Source organism: Chiloscyllium punctatum, chromosome 9, assembly GCF_047496795.1.
Source record: "Chiloscyllium punctatum isolate Juve2018m chromosome 9, sChiPun1.3, whole genome shotgun sequence".
Taxonomy (NCBI): domain Eukaryota; kingdom Metazoa; phylum Chordata; class Chondrichthyes; order Orectolobiformes; family Hemiscylliidae; genus Chiloscyllium; species Chiloscyllium punctatum.
Genome location: NC_092747.1, coordinates 127,774,281 through 127,789,603, shown reverse-complemented (window position 1 = coordinate 127,789,603; position 15,323 = coordinate 127,774,281). Strand labels below are relative to the sequence as shown.

The 15,323-nt window shown below is 41.1% G+C and overlaps 1 protein-coding gene across 1 annotated transcript in view; it reads right to left on the bottom strand.

The window, feature by feature from the left end:
- The window catches only part of LOC140481688 (short transient receptor potential channel 6-like), a 131,292-nt gene that overhangs the window by 28,278 nt on the left and 87,691 nt on the right, over positions 1-15,323 (bottom strand). Inside the window, exons 8-9 of the mRNA XM_072578260.1 lie at positions 11,189-11,453; positions 717-912 (exon numbers count right to left, since the gene is read on the bottom strand). Coding sequence (XP_072434361.1) covers positions 717-912; positions 11,189-11,453 — 461 coding nt within the window. The remainder of the gene's footprint in view (positions 1-716; positions 913-11,188; positions 11,454-15,323) is intronic.

Below are 15,323 nucleotides of genomic sequence, written 5' to 3'. Positions count from 1 at the left end.
CATCAAGTGATGTAAGACTCTGAGTTAAATTTTAATCTACCTAGGAGCAGTATTGTAGTGAGGGAATATGTTCACACAGGGTCAGAAATACAACCAGCAATAGGACAGTTTAATTTTCACAAAGACTGTGTCTAGGAAAACAGCTCATGGATAAAGACAATGAGCATTTAGAATATTTTAGAACTGCTTTCTGGAACAAAGTATTTTAGAAATAATAAGGCTACACTAGAATGAGTAATTAGTAACGAACAAAAGTTAATTAAATCAGACATCAAGGGATCTCTCTACAAACAGAAATTTTAATAAAATTGATTTAATATTTGACTTGAGAAAGTGATTACAGTTACAAACCAAAGTTTAAAATTTTAGAAAGGGGCATTTTGAAAGTCTGAGAATACTTTGTGTATTAAAATAAGTAGGCCAGCACCAATATTGCAAAGCATTATGATTGCATGCAGTGCAGTAAGCATTTCAAACGTAACAGTTACAATATCAAAGGAGATCGTTCAGCCCATTAAAGCTGTGCCACTGTTAAGCCTTTGAAGTTTTTTTGATTGTTGATCAACACAAACATTATAAATTCCCGTCTTATACTTTAATGTTCACATTAATTCATAATTTCAGAATCAGTATTTTTCATTCCTCACAACATTGTATACTAATGACCTGTTTTAAATATTAAAGCTAAATCTATTAAAAAGAAATTAGAATTTCACCTCAATCTCCTGAAAAGAGCTATTAATCATCGCAATCAGCATATTTAAGAGGACAATGACCATTGTCACATGGTATACACCATACAAAACATAGCCAATGTTCTCAATAAATTTGTGACTATAATTGATGACCACAGACTTGACTTCTGATAATCCAAATATCGCCCAAAACAAAGTTTTAAAGCTTTCTTCAACACTGAAAAACAGAAAGAAATATTAAAAAGAGTGAAACCAGTTTGCATTTCAATATCGTTTTGAAAACTTAAATTTAATAAAATCTACAACAGTGCAAGCACAATATTATTTACAAAAACAAAATCTCAGAGTCCCTACGGTGTGGAAGCAGACCTTCCAGCCCATCGAGTCCACACCGATCCCTCCGAAGAACATTTTACCCAGGCCCACTCCCCTGCTCTATCTCTGTAACCTTGCATTTCCCATGGCTAATCCATGCAGCCTGCACATTCCTTGACATTAAGGGCAATTTAGCTTAGCCAATCCACCCAACCTGCACATCTTTGGTCTGTGGGAGGTAACCATAGCACCCAGAGAAAACCCATGGAGACATGGGGAGAATGTGTAAACTCCACACAAACAGTCTCCCAAAGGTGGAATTGAACTCAGTTCCTGGTGCTGTGAGGCATCAGTGCTAACCACTGAGCCACCGTGAGAGGCTGTGGAATCTGGATAGGATGAAGAGTGGAGGATAGAACAAGAGGAATGTTCTAGGATAGAAGGAAGATATAAGAGATTAAATGATAAAATTAATAATGGTGCAAAGCAAAAGTGCAAAGGAGAAAGTGAGGAAACAAAACACGAGTTGAGAGATTATATAAATACTTTGGAAGAATTACAGTCTGAACGCAATCGGAGAGACGCAATCTGAAATTGTTGAGCTCAGTGTAAAGTTTGAAAGACCTGCAAGTGCCTAATCTAAACATGAAGTGTTGTTCCTCAAGTCTGTGTTTGATTTCACAGGAGGTAGAGGTTAACGTGGTTCACATGAGAAGGAGGGCTGGACTTGAAGAAACACATTGCAGAGGTTATAGATTCAGAGAGGATATCTGATCAGAGATCAGCTTCCTTTTAACTATTTGGACATCGTCTATGACCCAACTAAAAAACAAGACAAGCATTGCTTCACAATCTTTGAAACCTACCACCAAGTTTTATTGGAACATTGTAAGAAGTTGAAGACAGAGAGGTCAGAGGGGAAGTGGGATGAAGCATTAAAATGGCAGGCAACTGATAACTTGGAGTCACTGCTTTGATCTCTCCAGAAGAGAGAAAACTGCATTGTAATCAGCAAATGCACACACTGTTATGGTGAAAACACAAGCAAATCACTGCTTCACTTCAGAGTGTTTGTCTGGAGAGTGCAAAAGGATAAGAAAAAGTGCAGGCATCCATCTGCAGACCTTACAGCTGCAGTATTTGCTCAGGGAAATATCGAGGGAAGGGAAAGGGATGTTTGAGGTGATTGAAGAGTAGGTCAAGGTGTTGGCAAATGGAATGGCCCCATCTGAATGTTGAAAAGAGGGTAAGATAGATTTGATGATATCCTTCAGCTGGAAGTAGCTAATTTACAAAGGAGGCTGACGGGGTGAAGAATAAGAATAAGAACGGATGGAACGTTCTCTTCATTGTGGGAAAAAGGGCAGAAAGGTGTTTGAAATGGAATAAACACGGAAGTCTGAGTGTGGATGGAGAACAGTGGAAGAAATATTGTTCAAGAAATGGTGAACATCTCACAATTATCTCAAAGCAAGGATGGATCTGAAATGTCAGGGGTGGTGGATACTGCAGATGCTGGAGAGTAGATTCAAGATTAGAGTGGTGCTGGAAAAGCACAGCAGGTCAGGCAGCATCCGAGGAGCAGGAAAATCGATATTTCAGGCAAAAGCCTGATTCCTGTTGAAGAGCCTTTGCCCAAAACGTTGATTTCCCTGCTCCTCGGATGCTGCCTGACTTGCTGTGCTTTTCCAGCACCACTCTAATCTGGATCTGAAATGTGACAAGTTGAATTTCAGTTGACATGGAATTTGTCAGTTGTTGAGAGTAGAGATGTTGCAGTGAAGGGGGATGTTTCAAAATATCTGATCAAAGATGATGAGGGAAACAGAAAGCAATGAAGATGGGAATGGAAAAGAGGATAAGGAAAACTGGCCAGGGTGAAGAAGAGACTGTCCCAAAGTGAGTATTCTGGGAAGAGAAGTGTCTCTGAACTAAACAATAATTTCAAAGTCAATGATTACAAATGCTGAGAACCTGAAATAAGAACAGAAGGTGGATGAAATAATCAGTATGCCAGAATTATTACATTAATATATGAAAACCAACAGTTACTTGCCATTAGTGGGAGTGGGCAGCTTTATGTTTAATATCTAAATAGAGAAACATACAAGTGGGCCACTTCTACCTTAAAGTATTTCACATTCCATCATACTTTGCTTCCTTCTAATTTGAAGAAGTTTGACTCTCTTCTTAATGATTTTATCATATTCTAACTGAGATGATCTGCTGATATCATCTGGTATTTTTCACATGTTCCCCAGTTCAAACAAAAAGAAACACTTCAGCTCATTTTCTGCCTGTGTTTGGTCAGTGTGTTTTTGTAACCTACTGCCACTCCCTTTTCCTCATTGTTTTGGTTGATCCTAGGACCTCACTTCATTAAATACTAATGACCAACTTTTTTTTAACCTGGTTTCTACATTATCTTTTTACGGATGTTGACAGATTTATCCGTTATTACCAACACTTTGTGATTTTATTCTAAATTTACAGAATATGCTGTTTTCCTTATTTCCTCGATTTTTATTTGAGCTATAATTTTTAACTTGTACGTTTAAAGGTGTTGACTCTCCTGCTCCCTAGATGCTGTCTGACCCGCTGTGCTTTTCCAGCGTCACACTCTACGACTCTGACTCTCCAGCATCTGCAATCCTCACTTTTTCCATGTTTAAAGGTCTGACAGGGTAAATAGTGAGAAACCATTGCCTCTGGCATGCAAAGTCCAGAACAATGAGTGATAATCTTAAAAACCTGGAATTAGATTCGTTCAAGGCGATGTTAGAAAGCACTTCAAAATAGGAAGTAGCCTGGACTCACGAAGTTGCAAAGTAGCTACACCAAATATTAAAAGATCAGGATATGATTATCAGAGAAAATAGTTTCCAACACCAAGTGGGTACAGAAGGATTGCACAAAGTGAATTAATTGGCAGGTGTGGGTGCAAAGAGAGATACAAGCCCTTTGGTAAACTTCCACGAAAGAATGTTTCTGTCACAATCATGCCATTTTAAAAATAACTCAGTTTGATGTTAATTAAGTGCATAGTCACATACAATCAGACGAAAAAAAAAATCACACCTCACCCAGACCTGGGACTTGTTTGTATTCTGCACATTTTTGGCATCCCTTTTAACCTTTGTTGCACCAAACTCTTATCTCATTATTGTCCAGGGAATGATTTTACTGAAATGCTGACGAGTTTTTAACATGAAAAGATTCAGAGAAAAAATGAGGACTGCAGATGCTGGAGAGTCAGAGTCAAAAAGTAGGGCGCTGGAAAAGCACAGCGAGTCAGACAGCATCCAAGGAGCAGGAGACTCAACATTTCAGGCATAAGCCCTTCATCAGGAAGAGCTGAATCATGAACACATTCAGCACAATACATTGTGAACATAAAATCAGATAAGTCTGTTTCTTATTATTTTAATACGGAGTTTATCACATGACAGATTGAAGTGTGATGTGCTCAAGCACTCGTCAATAATGAAAACAGTTTTTAAATAATCTGAAAATGGCATAAAAATTTGAGAATCGTTGGAATTTCTCAATGTTAATCAACCAATCATTTTTATAATGATGAGAAAGTAATATGTGTATTAGGACTCAAACTGGCAATTTTAGATAATCAAATGTTAGCCATTTAATTATGAACACAGATGTGTTGCTACATCTTGGTACAACATGTACTGCATCAGAAATCCCCTTGTCACGGTTAAGGTAGTGGAGATTTCAGTCCAAGTTTTGACATACTTCAATGAGGCTGTCATTTTCCAACATAATTGCTATTCCAGAAGGCTCTTCTGTGTGCCATAAAATCCATCAAGACACACATTTGTCTTGGCTAACATCTAATACAATTTTAACAGTAATTGTACAAATAATCTGGAAAGCCTTTCTGGAATACCATCAATAAAACATAACTCTCTCAGAAGAAATGTGGCCCAAATTAACTCATCTCCTTCCCTCAGAACCAATTAATACAATGGATTGTTTTCCTAAGGGCCTTAGTAATATCGCAAAACAGCTGTATTCTTGCTACACACGAAAGCGCTCTTTGCCAGAACTGAACAACTGACTCCTTTAACAATAGACATGTCCTCAAAGGCAATGGCTCTTTCACCCACTGCTGAAATGCAGCAGGTGCAGGCCATCTCCAACCGCACCTATCGGAAAGCACCGAGCCACCAGCCAATGAGATTCATCAATAGAGAAAGCTCCTACTCCCTCAACATCTAACTGGTCTGCAACTACAACAAGAGCATTCTCAATATCTGCACTCAATTTTTCTGATAGATACCATGACATTTTAACTTTTTCTGCCAGTCCAATCTCTGATCTTTTTTCGAACCCAGCAATTGTGTTTCTGGATGTTTCAAGAGAAAGCAAGTTCTTTGAATCTGTTGTCACTGAACCGTCTAAGGGAGTTCCTGCAGAAGGCACTGAGATGACTCAATCCATGCCATTTTCTCAGTAGGAGATAAAGGCCTTTGGGTTTCTGAACATACAGTCCGTACTGGTACAACATGATAGTTCTGTCCTTTTATGATCTTGCATTATAAGATAATTGTGCAATAGCCACACCATTTAAACTAATGGGACTGGAATTGCATCATTAACAGTACAAGTATGGAAAGTTCACATTCTACAAATATAGAACATAGAACATTATAGCACAGTCCAGGCCCTTCGGCCCTTGACATTGCGCTGACATTTGGAAACAATCTGAAGCCCATCTATCCTACACTATTCCATTTTCATCCCTATGTTTATCCAATGACCATTTAAATGCCCTCAAAGTTGGTGAGTCGACTACTGTTGCAGGCAGTGTGTTCCACACCCTCACTACTCTCTGAGTAAAGAAACTACCCCTGATATCCTATATCTATCACCCTTCAACTTAAAGCTACGTCCTCTCATGCTAGCCATCACCATCTAAGGAAAAAGGCTCTCACTGTCGACCCTGTCTAACCCTCTGATTATCTTATATGTCTCTATTAAGTCACCTCTCAACCTTCTTCTAATGAAAACAGACTCAAGTCCCTCAGTCTTCCCTCATAAGACCTTCCCTCCATACCTTGCAACATCCTAGTAAATCTCTTCTGAACTCTTTCCAAAGCTTCCACATCCTTTCTATAATGTGGTGACCAGAACTGTACACAATTCCAAGTGCGGCCACACCAGTGTTTTGTACAGCTGCAGCATGACCTCATGGCTCTGAAACTCAATCCCTGTGCCGATAAAAGCTAACACACTGTATGCCTTCTTAACAACCCTATCAACCTGGGTGGCAACTTTCAAGGATCTATGTACATGGGCACCGAGATCTTTCTGCTCATCGACACTATCAAGAATCTTACCATTAGCCCAGTACTCTGCATTCCTGTTGCTCCTTTGAAAGTGAATCACCTCACACTTTTCCTCATTAAACTCTATTTGCCACCTCTCAGTCCAGCTCTGCAGCTTATCTACGTCCCTCTGTTACCCACAACATCTTTTGTCACTATTCACAACTCCACTGACCTTAGTGTCATCCGCAAATTTACTAACCCATCCTTCTACGTCCTTATCCATGTCATTTATAAAAATGACAAACAGCAGTGGCCCCAAAACAGATCCTTGTGGGACACCATTAGTAACTGAACTCCAGGATGAATATTTCCCATTAATTACCACCCTCTGTCTTCTTTCAGCTAGCCAATTTCTGATCCAACTTGCTACATTACCCTCAATCCCATGGGTCTGTATTTTCTGCAATAGCTCACCTCATCAACTGCCTCACTGAAATCCATATACACCACATCAACTACTTTACCTCATCCACCTGTTTGGTCACCTTCTCAAAGAACTCAATAAGGCTTGTGAGGCACAATCTATCCCTAATCAACTTATTCCTTTCTAGATGATTATAAATCCTATCTTCTATAACCTTTTCCAACACTTTACCCCCAACCAAAGTAAGGCTCTCTGGTCTATAACTACCAGTGTTGTCTCTACTCCCCTTTTGAACAAGGGAACAACATTTGCTATCCTCCAGTCTTCTGCACTGTTCCTGTCGACAATGATGACACAAAGATCAAAGCCAAAGGCTCTGCAATCTCCTCCTTGGCTTCTTAGAGAATCCTAGGATAAATCCCATCCGACCAAGGGAACTTATCTGTCTACACACTTTCCAGAATTGCTAACACCTCCTCCTTGTGAATCTCAATTCTGTTTAGTCTAGTAGCCTGTATCTCAGTATTCTCCTTGACAAATGACAAATACTGATGAAAAATATTCACTTAGTGCTTCTCCTATCACCTGGGACTCCACGCACAACTTCCCACTGCTATCCTTGATCCAGTCTTTGTCCAGTCATTCTTTTATTCCTGATATACCTATAGAAAACTTTAGGGTTTTCCTTGATCCTATCTGCCTACGACTTCTCATACCCCCTCCTGGCTCTTCTTAGCCCTCTCTTTAGGTCTTTCCTGGCTAACTTGTAACTCTCAAATGCCCTAACTGTGTCTTCATGTCTCATCCTAACATAAGCCTTCTTCTTCCTCTTGACAAGAGATTCAACTTCTTTCGTAAACCACAGCTGCCTTGCTTGACCACTTCCTCCCTGCCTGACAGGTGCATACTTATCAAGGACACACAATAGCTGTTCCTTGAATACGCTCCACATTTCAATTGTCTAAATAACAGTCTAAATTCTTCAATTGTGTTAAAGCCAATTCGTCTTGAAGAAACACATGTTATAGCAGAACCAACTGTACAGTATTAGTCAGGTAGTGGACTCCAATACCTTCTGGAGAAGTTGGTCTACAAAATATGGTCCATAAAAGGGGTGCAGACCCTGAAGGTGGAGAGGCCCTGGTCAGCTTGTTTAGGAAGGTGCAGAAGGAGGAAGTCGAGAGGAAGGATATAGAGACGGAGAGGTAAGACACTCAACAAAGAGATATTACTGCTTCATTACAAGATAGTCTCCATCTCCATCCATTGAGGAAGAAGACTCTCTCTTCCCTCTTCTTGCATCTGCTTTAGATTCAGGTCAACACCAGCAAGGTGACAGCCAGTGCTAACCCAGATGTAAAGCCTTTGGCTTCTCTGCGACATTTGGCTTTTCTCTTATGAAGTAGAAACTTTTGGCACAAACTACATGTTTCACTATAGGGTAAACAACAGCCTGTAAGTGGGAGAATGTGCAAACTCCACACAAGCAGTCGCCTGAAGGTGGGATTGAACCTCAGTCCCTGCTGCTGTGAGGCAGCAGTGCTAACCACTGAGCCACCGTGCTCAATTAGGGCCTGAACTGGATGGTTCATGGGTGATCTTGACAATCACCAACCAATTAAAGCCAAAGAGTGGTCAATTATTGACCATTTAAAAACCTCAACCCACTAACTCAATTTACCTACTTTCCCGAAGGGCAAACCAGTAAAACTTGTGTATGATACATACTGGTCTGACTTGTTTTGTATACCTCAGAACAATGCTCCTGTGTGACCAGTGCATTCATTTGTAAGTATTACTGGTATTGTATTGGGTTTTGCCTCTGCGAGATTCGGGGTGGGCCTCCATTTGCCCCAATCTAGAGGCAATTGGGGGCACAGATCCGGGGGGGTGGGGGGTGGTTTTAGAGGTAACTAGTGAAAGTCAATCCCTGCGCTATGCTCCAACTGCCCCTGCTTGTGACCCCCAGCCCATTATCATCCCCAAAGACTAACTGATCTTTTCATTGGTCCCTGATAGTTCAGACTAGTCTTCAACCACAGCCTCAGTCTTGGATGAATCACTGTTGCAAACAGTGACCATCGGTCTCTGATTGACTAGCAATCCCTGGAGGGGTGGGGCCCGATGGATCATGAAGCCCACAGGTCAAGATTTAACCTAAAAAATGGAAAATTCCAGGCCCATCTTTTCAAAAGACAGACAGGATTGCAAAGGATGAGGGATAGCCCTGTCAATGATGACAAAAGGAAATTAGTGAGAAAGGACCTGAGCTCAGGAAATTGCAAAATGGAGGAAATATGGATTGGAACAACAAGAGAAATTGCTGCAAAAGCTCAGCAGATCGGACAGCATCTGTGGAGAGAAACCAGAGTTAATGTTTCGGGTCCAGGGACCCTTCTTCAGAATATTCCATCAGAGTATGCATGGGAGTTAGGAATAACAAAAGTTAGAACACATTGGGAGAAGTTCCAATCCCCTAATAATTGCTAAACCATTGAAGAGAGCATTAAACATTAAAACAAATGATTCCAAAAAAGGGATGAAATAATTATGGGAAACCTTTAGGTTTGTGTTAGACTGGGAGAATCAAATTGGTACAGTTGATGTAGAAGATCTGTTTGTAAAATATTTTTACTGCAGCTTCTAAGAGAAATACATTGTATTTTGCATGTAATCTTTCTTTAACACATCCATGATGGTTGTCTTTGTTTAATCCACATTTTTTTATAAATTAGGATTTATCCTGTTCTCCCAGTATTTTATACCATCACTTTCTTGTCACTGACAATAGGTTAACTGATCTGTAACTACTTGGTCAATCTGTGACTCCCTTTTTAATGTAATAAAATAACTTGTTCTCCAGTCATTTGGTACCACACTGTAACCAGTGAGAATCAGAAAGCTATGGTCAAAGTGGTTGCTATTTCATACTCCCCTTAACAGCCCAGGGCCTGGGAAGTTATCCATTTTCACTGACGTTAACCTCTTCACACTTTCTCTTTCGCTGTCCCGGCCGCTGAGCTGAGAAGCCCAGGTTCAAGAACCACCCACCCACCCCAAAGATGGTTCGTAATGTGTCTGATCAAACTGATTGTGAGAATGGAAGTAAATATTTTCAATGTTAATTTAATTTCATATTTTTCACTCTTCCTTCCTGATTGCAATGTCTGTGCACAAAGATTAGCTAGTGTATTCATTATATTGTTTTTATAAGTATAATCCACTTTCGTGTTGTTGAACTTTTTAAAATACTTTTCATTCTTGCACTGCACTGCGGGAAATCTTCAATGTGGTTTACGTGGGGAGATAGGGAAGGTTGAGCAGTTTGGAAGAATTACTTACATCAAATGTAAGTAATAAAGTTAACTTACTTTGGCAGGACTTTTGAGTTTTATAATATGTTTTCGCATTACCTTTTAACTCCCATGAGTTCAGATTTTACCTTTTGTGAGATTTTGTCACATTCTGATATACCAGGAGCCTGGCCACACAGATGCTAATTAATTGGCTCAAACCACTGGCTACTTTTAAAAAGGTGCTGGTCCTGACTATTGAACCTTCTGTATGATTGTTCTGATATGCGTCCACAAATTAAGAAAGCAGTAAAATTGCATATTCAAGGGTAGTTTTATTTTTGGTAAAATAACGCTTAGATTATGATCAGTTAATACTTCAAAGTGAAGAAAAACAATCATTTTTTGCCTGAAAAGCCATCATCAGTGCAGTTGCCTTCAGCTCAAATTGAATCTGTTGTAGCTATCTCAAATCGGGGCAGATGTAACGTACAACTTAAAACAAATGCTAGAAAATATGATTATGTGTAAATGTTTATTTAGAGAATGGTAAATGGTAACAGTCAGCGTAGCTTTAGGAAATATTCAAAAGGGTCAGAAGACTCCATTGTCTTCCATCTTTCTCCATATCCCATCGAAAGGCATTGACTTTTTGGCATCCAGAGTTTCAAATTATTTAGACAACGGTCTTACTTCACTGGATCGGTGAACCTTTCCGTGTGAATCCAGATAGTTTGTGCCTCCAGACTACCAAATCACAAATAATAAAAAAACCCAATTCCATTCAGCTGTTTTTACAAACTATCACAACAATATAGTTGAGCATTTTAAGAAAAAAGGTGTTAAATAGGAGGAATATATCAATGTTAAATGTTTCAACATCAGTCATTGAGAAAGATTGTGTGCCTTCTTGAAACTGTAAACAAGGCAAATCAACATTTTTCTTAATGTGATTCAAATTAGCATTCAGAAAATAGTTAAATATACACAGTATTTCTTCAAATACAAATCTACTACAGTAGAACAGAATTCTAACTCGCAAAGCACCAAGGCAATAATTTTAATAGTAGTTTTACAGCATACACAGCAATCTTACTTCTTATCTGAAACGTTTGCAAGTACCAAAGATGCAAATATTTCATGAAAAGCAATGAAACCGGTATAAGTACTTACGTTGTAAATGCGTTGTTTTGCTTCGCTCCAAGGTAGTGAGAATAAAGATTAAACATCCCAATCATGAATGCAACAAAAACCATAATGAATATGACCATGAATTTGAATATGTCTTTCACAGTTCTTCCCAGAGATATTTGCAAAGGCCCGAAGCTTTCATTGGCTGGAAGAATGTATGCAATTCGAGAGAAGCTCATCACAACTGCTATTGCATAGAGGCCTTCAGATATAAGCTGGGGATCAGATGGGAACCATTTAATTCGTGCTGGAAGAAAAAGTCAAAATAAAAAAACATTAATTCTGTAATAAGTTAGCTAAATATAAAGATGATTCAAACATGTCCTAGGGCCATCTTCTGTGCCATAGTTTCTTATAGATTCAAAACACCATCTAAAATTAATTCAGCATTTTTTTTATTTTTGGTGGGTTTGTCAATCTACTTTAGAGTCATAGAGTCATACAGCATAGAGGAAGGCCCTTCGGCCCACCATGTCTATGCTGACCAACAAAGACCAAACTGCACTAATCCCATGTACCTGCATTCAGTCCAGAGGATACTCTGCCCTGACATTTTATGTACTCATCCAGAAGTAAGAATAATAGGCTGGCTATGGGAAGGGATAGGCTGGCTATGGGAGGGGAAAGACTGGCTATGGGAGGGGATAGGCTGGCTATGGGAGGGGATAGGCTAGCTGTGGGTGGGGATAGGCTGGCTATGGGAGGGGATAGGCTGGCTATGGGAGGGGATAGGCTAGCTGTGGGTGGTTCTGGGAGGGGATTTTATGTTTATGGTGGTTATGGTAGGGAATTTTATGACTATGGGCGGTTATGGCTGGATATGGGAAGGGATTTTATGTTTATGGGTGGTTATGGGTGGCTATGGGAGGGGATTTTATGGTTATGGATCATTATGGCTAGTCATGGTAGGGGATTCTATGGTCATGGATGGTTATGGGTAGTTATGGTAGGGGACTTTTACTTTCCAAATATAGACTGGGACTGCCAGACTATTAAGGGTTTAGGTGGAGAGGAATTTGTTAGGCGTGTACAAGAAAATTTTCTGATTCAGTATGTGGATGTACCTACTAGAGAATGTGTAAAACTTGACCTACTCTTGGGAAATAAGGCAGGGCAGGTGACTGAGGTGTCAGTGGGGGAAGCACGTTGGGGTCAGTGACCATAATTCTTTTAGTTTTAAAATAGTGATGGAAAAGGATAAACCAGATCTAAAGGTTAAAGTTCTAATTTGGAGGAAAGCCAAGTTTGATGGTATTAGGCAAGAACTTTCAAAAGCTGATCAGTGCATGTTTGCAGTTAAAAATATGGCTGGAAAATGGGAAGCCTTCAAAAATGAGACAACAAGAGTGAAAGGGAAAGGTTAGTAGGTGCAGGGAAAGGTTGGTAGGTGCAGGGAAAGGTCAGTAGGTGCAGGGAAAGGTTGGTAGGTGCAGGGAAAGGTCAGTAGGTGCAGGGAAAGGTTGGTAGGTGCAGGGAAAGGTTGGTAGATTCAGGGAAAGGTTGGTAGATTCAGGGAAAGGTTGGTAGATTCAGGGAAAGGCTGGTAGGTATAGGGAAAGGTTGGTAGGAGCAGGGAAAGGTTGGTAGGAGCAGGGAAAGGTTGGTAGGTGCAGGGAAAGGTTGGTAGGTGCAGGGAAAGGTTGGTAGATTCAGGGAAAGGTTGGTAGGCACAGGGAAAGGTTGGTAGGTGCAGGGAATGGTTGGTAGATGCACGGAAAAATTGGTAGGTGCAGGGAAAGGTTGGTAGGTGCAGGGAAAGGTTGGTAGATTCAGAGAAAGGTTGGTAGGCACAGGGAAAGGTTGGTAGGAGCTGGGAAAGGTTGGTAGATTCAGGGAAAGGTTGGTAGGCACAGGGAAAGGTTGGTAGGAGCTGGGAAAGGTTGGTAGATTCAGGGAAAGGTTGGTAGGAGCTGGGAAAGGTCAGTAGGTGCAGGAAAAGGTTGGTAGGTATAGGGAAAGGTTGGTAGATGCAGGCAAAGGTCAGTAGGTGCAGGGAAAGGTTGGTAGGTGCAGGGAATGGTTGGAAGGTATAGGGAAAGGCTGGTAGGTGCAGGGAAAGGTTGGTAGGTGCAGGGAAATGTTGGTAGGTGCAGGGAAAGGTTGGTAGGCGCAGGGAAAGGTCGGTAGGTGCAGGGAAAGGTTGGTAGGTGCAGGGAAAGGTTGGTAGGTGCAGGGAAAGGTTGGTAGGTATAGGGAAAGGTTGGTAGATTCAGGGAAAGGTTGGTAGGTGCAGGGAAAGGTCAGTAGGTGCAGGGAAAGGCTGGTAGGAGCAGGGAAAGGCTGGTAGGTGCAGGGAAAGGTTGGTAGATGCAGGGGAAGGTTGGTAGATTCAGGGAAAGGTTGGTAGGCGCAGGGAAAGGTTGGTAGGTGCAGGGAAAGGTTGGTAGATTCAGGGAAAGGTTGGTAGGCACAGGGAAAGGTTGGTAGATTCAGGGAAAGGTTGGTAGATTCAGGGAAAGGTTGGTAGATGCACGGAAAAATTGGTAGGTGCAGGGAAAGGTTGGTAGGTGCAGGGAAAGGTTGGTAGATTCAGGGAAAGGTTGGTAGGCACAGGGAAAGGTTGGTAGGAGCTGGGAAAGGTTGGTAGATTCAGGGAAAGGTTGGTAGGCACAGGGAAAGGTCAGTAGGTGCAGGAAAAGGTTGGTAGGTGCAGGGAAAGGTTGGTAGGTATAGGGAAAGGTTGGTAGGCACAGGGAAAGGTTGGTAGGTGCAGGGGAAGGTTGGTAGATTCAGGGAAAGGTTGGTAGATTCAGGGAAAGGTTGGTAGGTGCAGGGAAAGGTTGGTAGGTGCAGGGAAAGGTTGGTAGGTATAGGGAAAGGTTGGTAGGTGCAGGGAAAGGTTGGTAGATTCAGGGAAAGGTTGGTAGGTGCAGGGAAAGGTTGGTAGGTGCAGGGAAAGGTTGGTAGATTCAGGGAAAGGTTGGTAGGTGCAGGGAAAGGTTGGTAGGCGCAGGGACAGGTTGGTAGGTGCAGGGGAAGGTTGGTAGGTGCAGAGAAAGGTTGGTAGGGATAGGGAAAGGTTGGTAGGGATAGGGAATGCTGGATGACTAGAGAAATTGAGGTTTTGGTTCAGATAAGGAAGGAAGCATATATCAGGTATAGACAGGATAGATCGAGTGAATCCTTAGAAGTGTATAAAAACAGTAGGCACATACGTAAGAGGGAAATCAGGAGGGCAAAAAGGGGACATGAGATAGCTTTGGCAAATACAGTTAAGGAGAATCCAAAGGGTTTTTACAAACACGTTAAGGACTAAAGGGTAACTATGGAGAGAAAAGGGCCCCTCAAAGATCAGCAAAGCAGCTGATATGTGGAAACACAGGAGATGGGGGAGATACTAAATGAGTATTTTGGATCAGTGTTTACTGTGGAGAATGACATGGATAATAGAGAATGTTGGGAAATAAATAATGATATTTTGAGATATATCCATATTACAAGGGAAGAGGTGCTGGATGCCTTAAAATGCATAAAGTTGATAATTCCCTCGGACCTGATCAGGTGTACCCTAGAACTCTGTGGGAAGCTAGAGAAGTGATTCTTAAGCCACTTGCTGAGAAGTTTGGATCGTTGATTGTCACAGGTGAGGTGCCAGAAGATTAGAGCTTGGCTAACATGGTGGCATATTTAAGAAAAATGGTAAGGTCAAGCCAGGGAACTATAGACTGGTGAGCCTGACATTGGTGGTGGGCAAGTTGTTGGACAGAATCCTGAGGGACAGGATTTACATGTATTTGGAAAGGCAAGGACTGATTAGGGATAGTCAACATGGCTTTGTGCGTGGGGAATCATGTCTCACAAACTTGATTGATTTTTTTGAAGTAAAAAAAGGAAGGCAGAGCAGTGGACATGATCTATATGGACTTCCTCTGTTAGACTGGTTAACAAGGTTAGATCGCATAGAATTGAAGGAGAACTAATCATTTGGATACAGAACTGACTCAAAGATAGAAGTCAGAGGGTGGTGTGGAGGTTGCTTTTCAGCCTGAAGGCTTGTGACCAGCGGTGTGTCACAAGATCATTGCTGGGCCCCCTGCTTTTTGTCATTTATATCAATGATTTGGATGTGAACATCAGAGATATAGTTAGTAAGTTTGCAGATGGTACCAAAATTGGA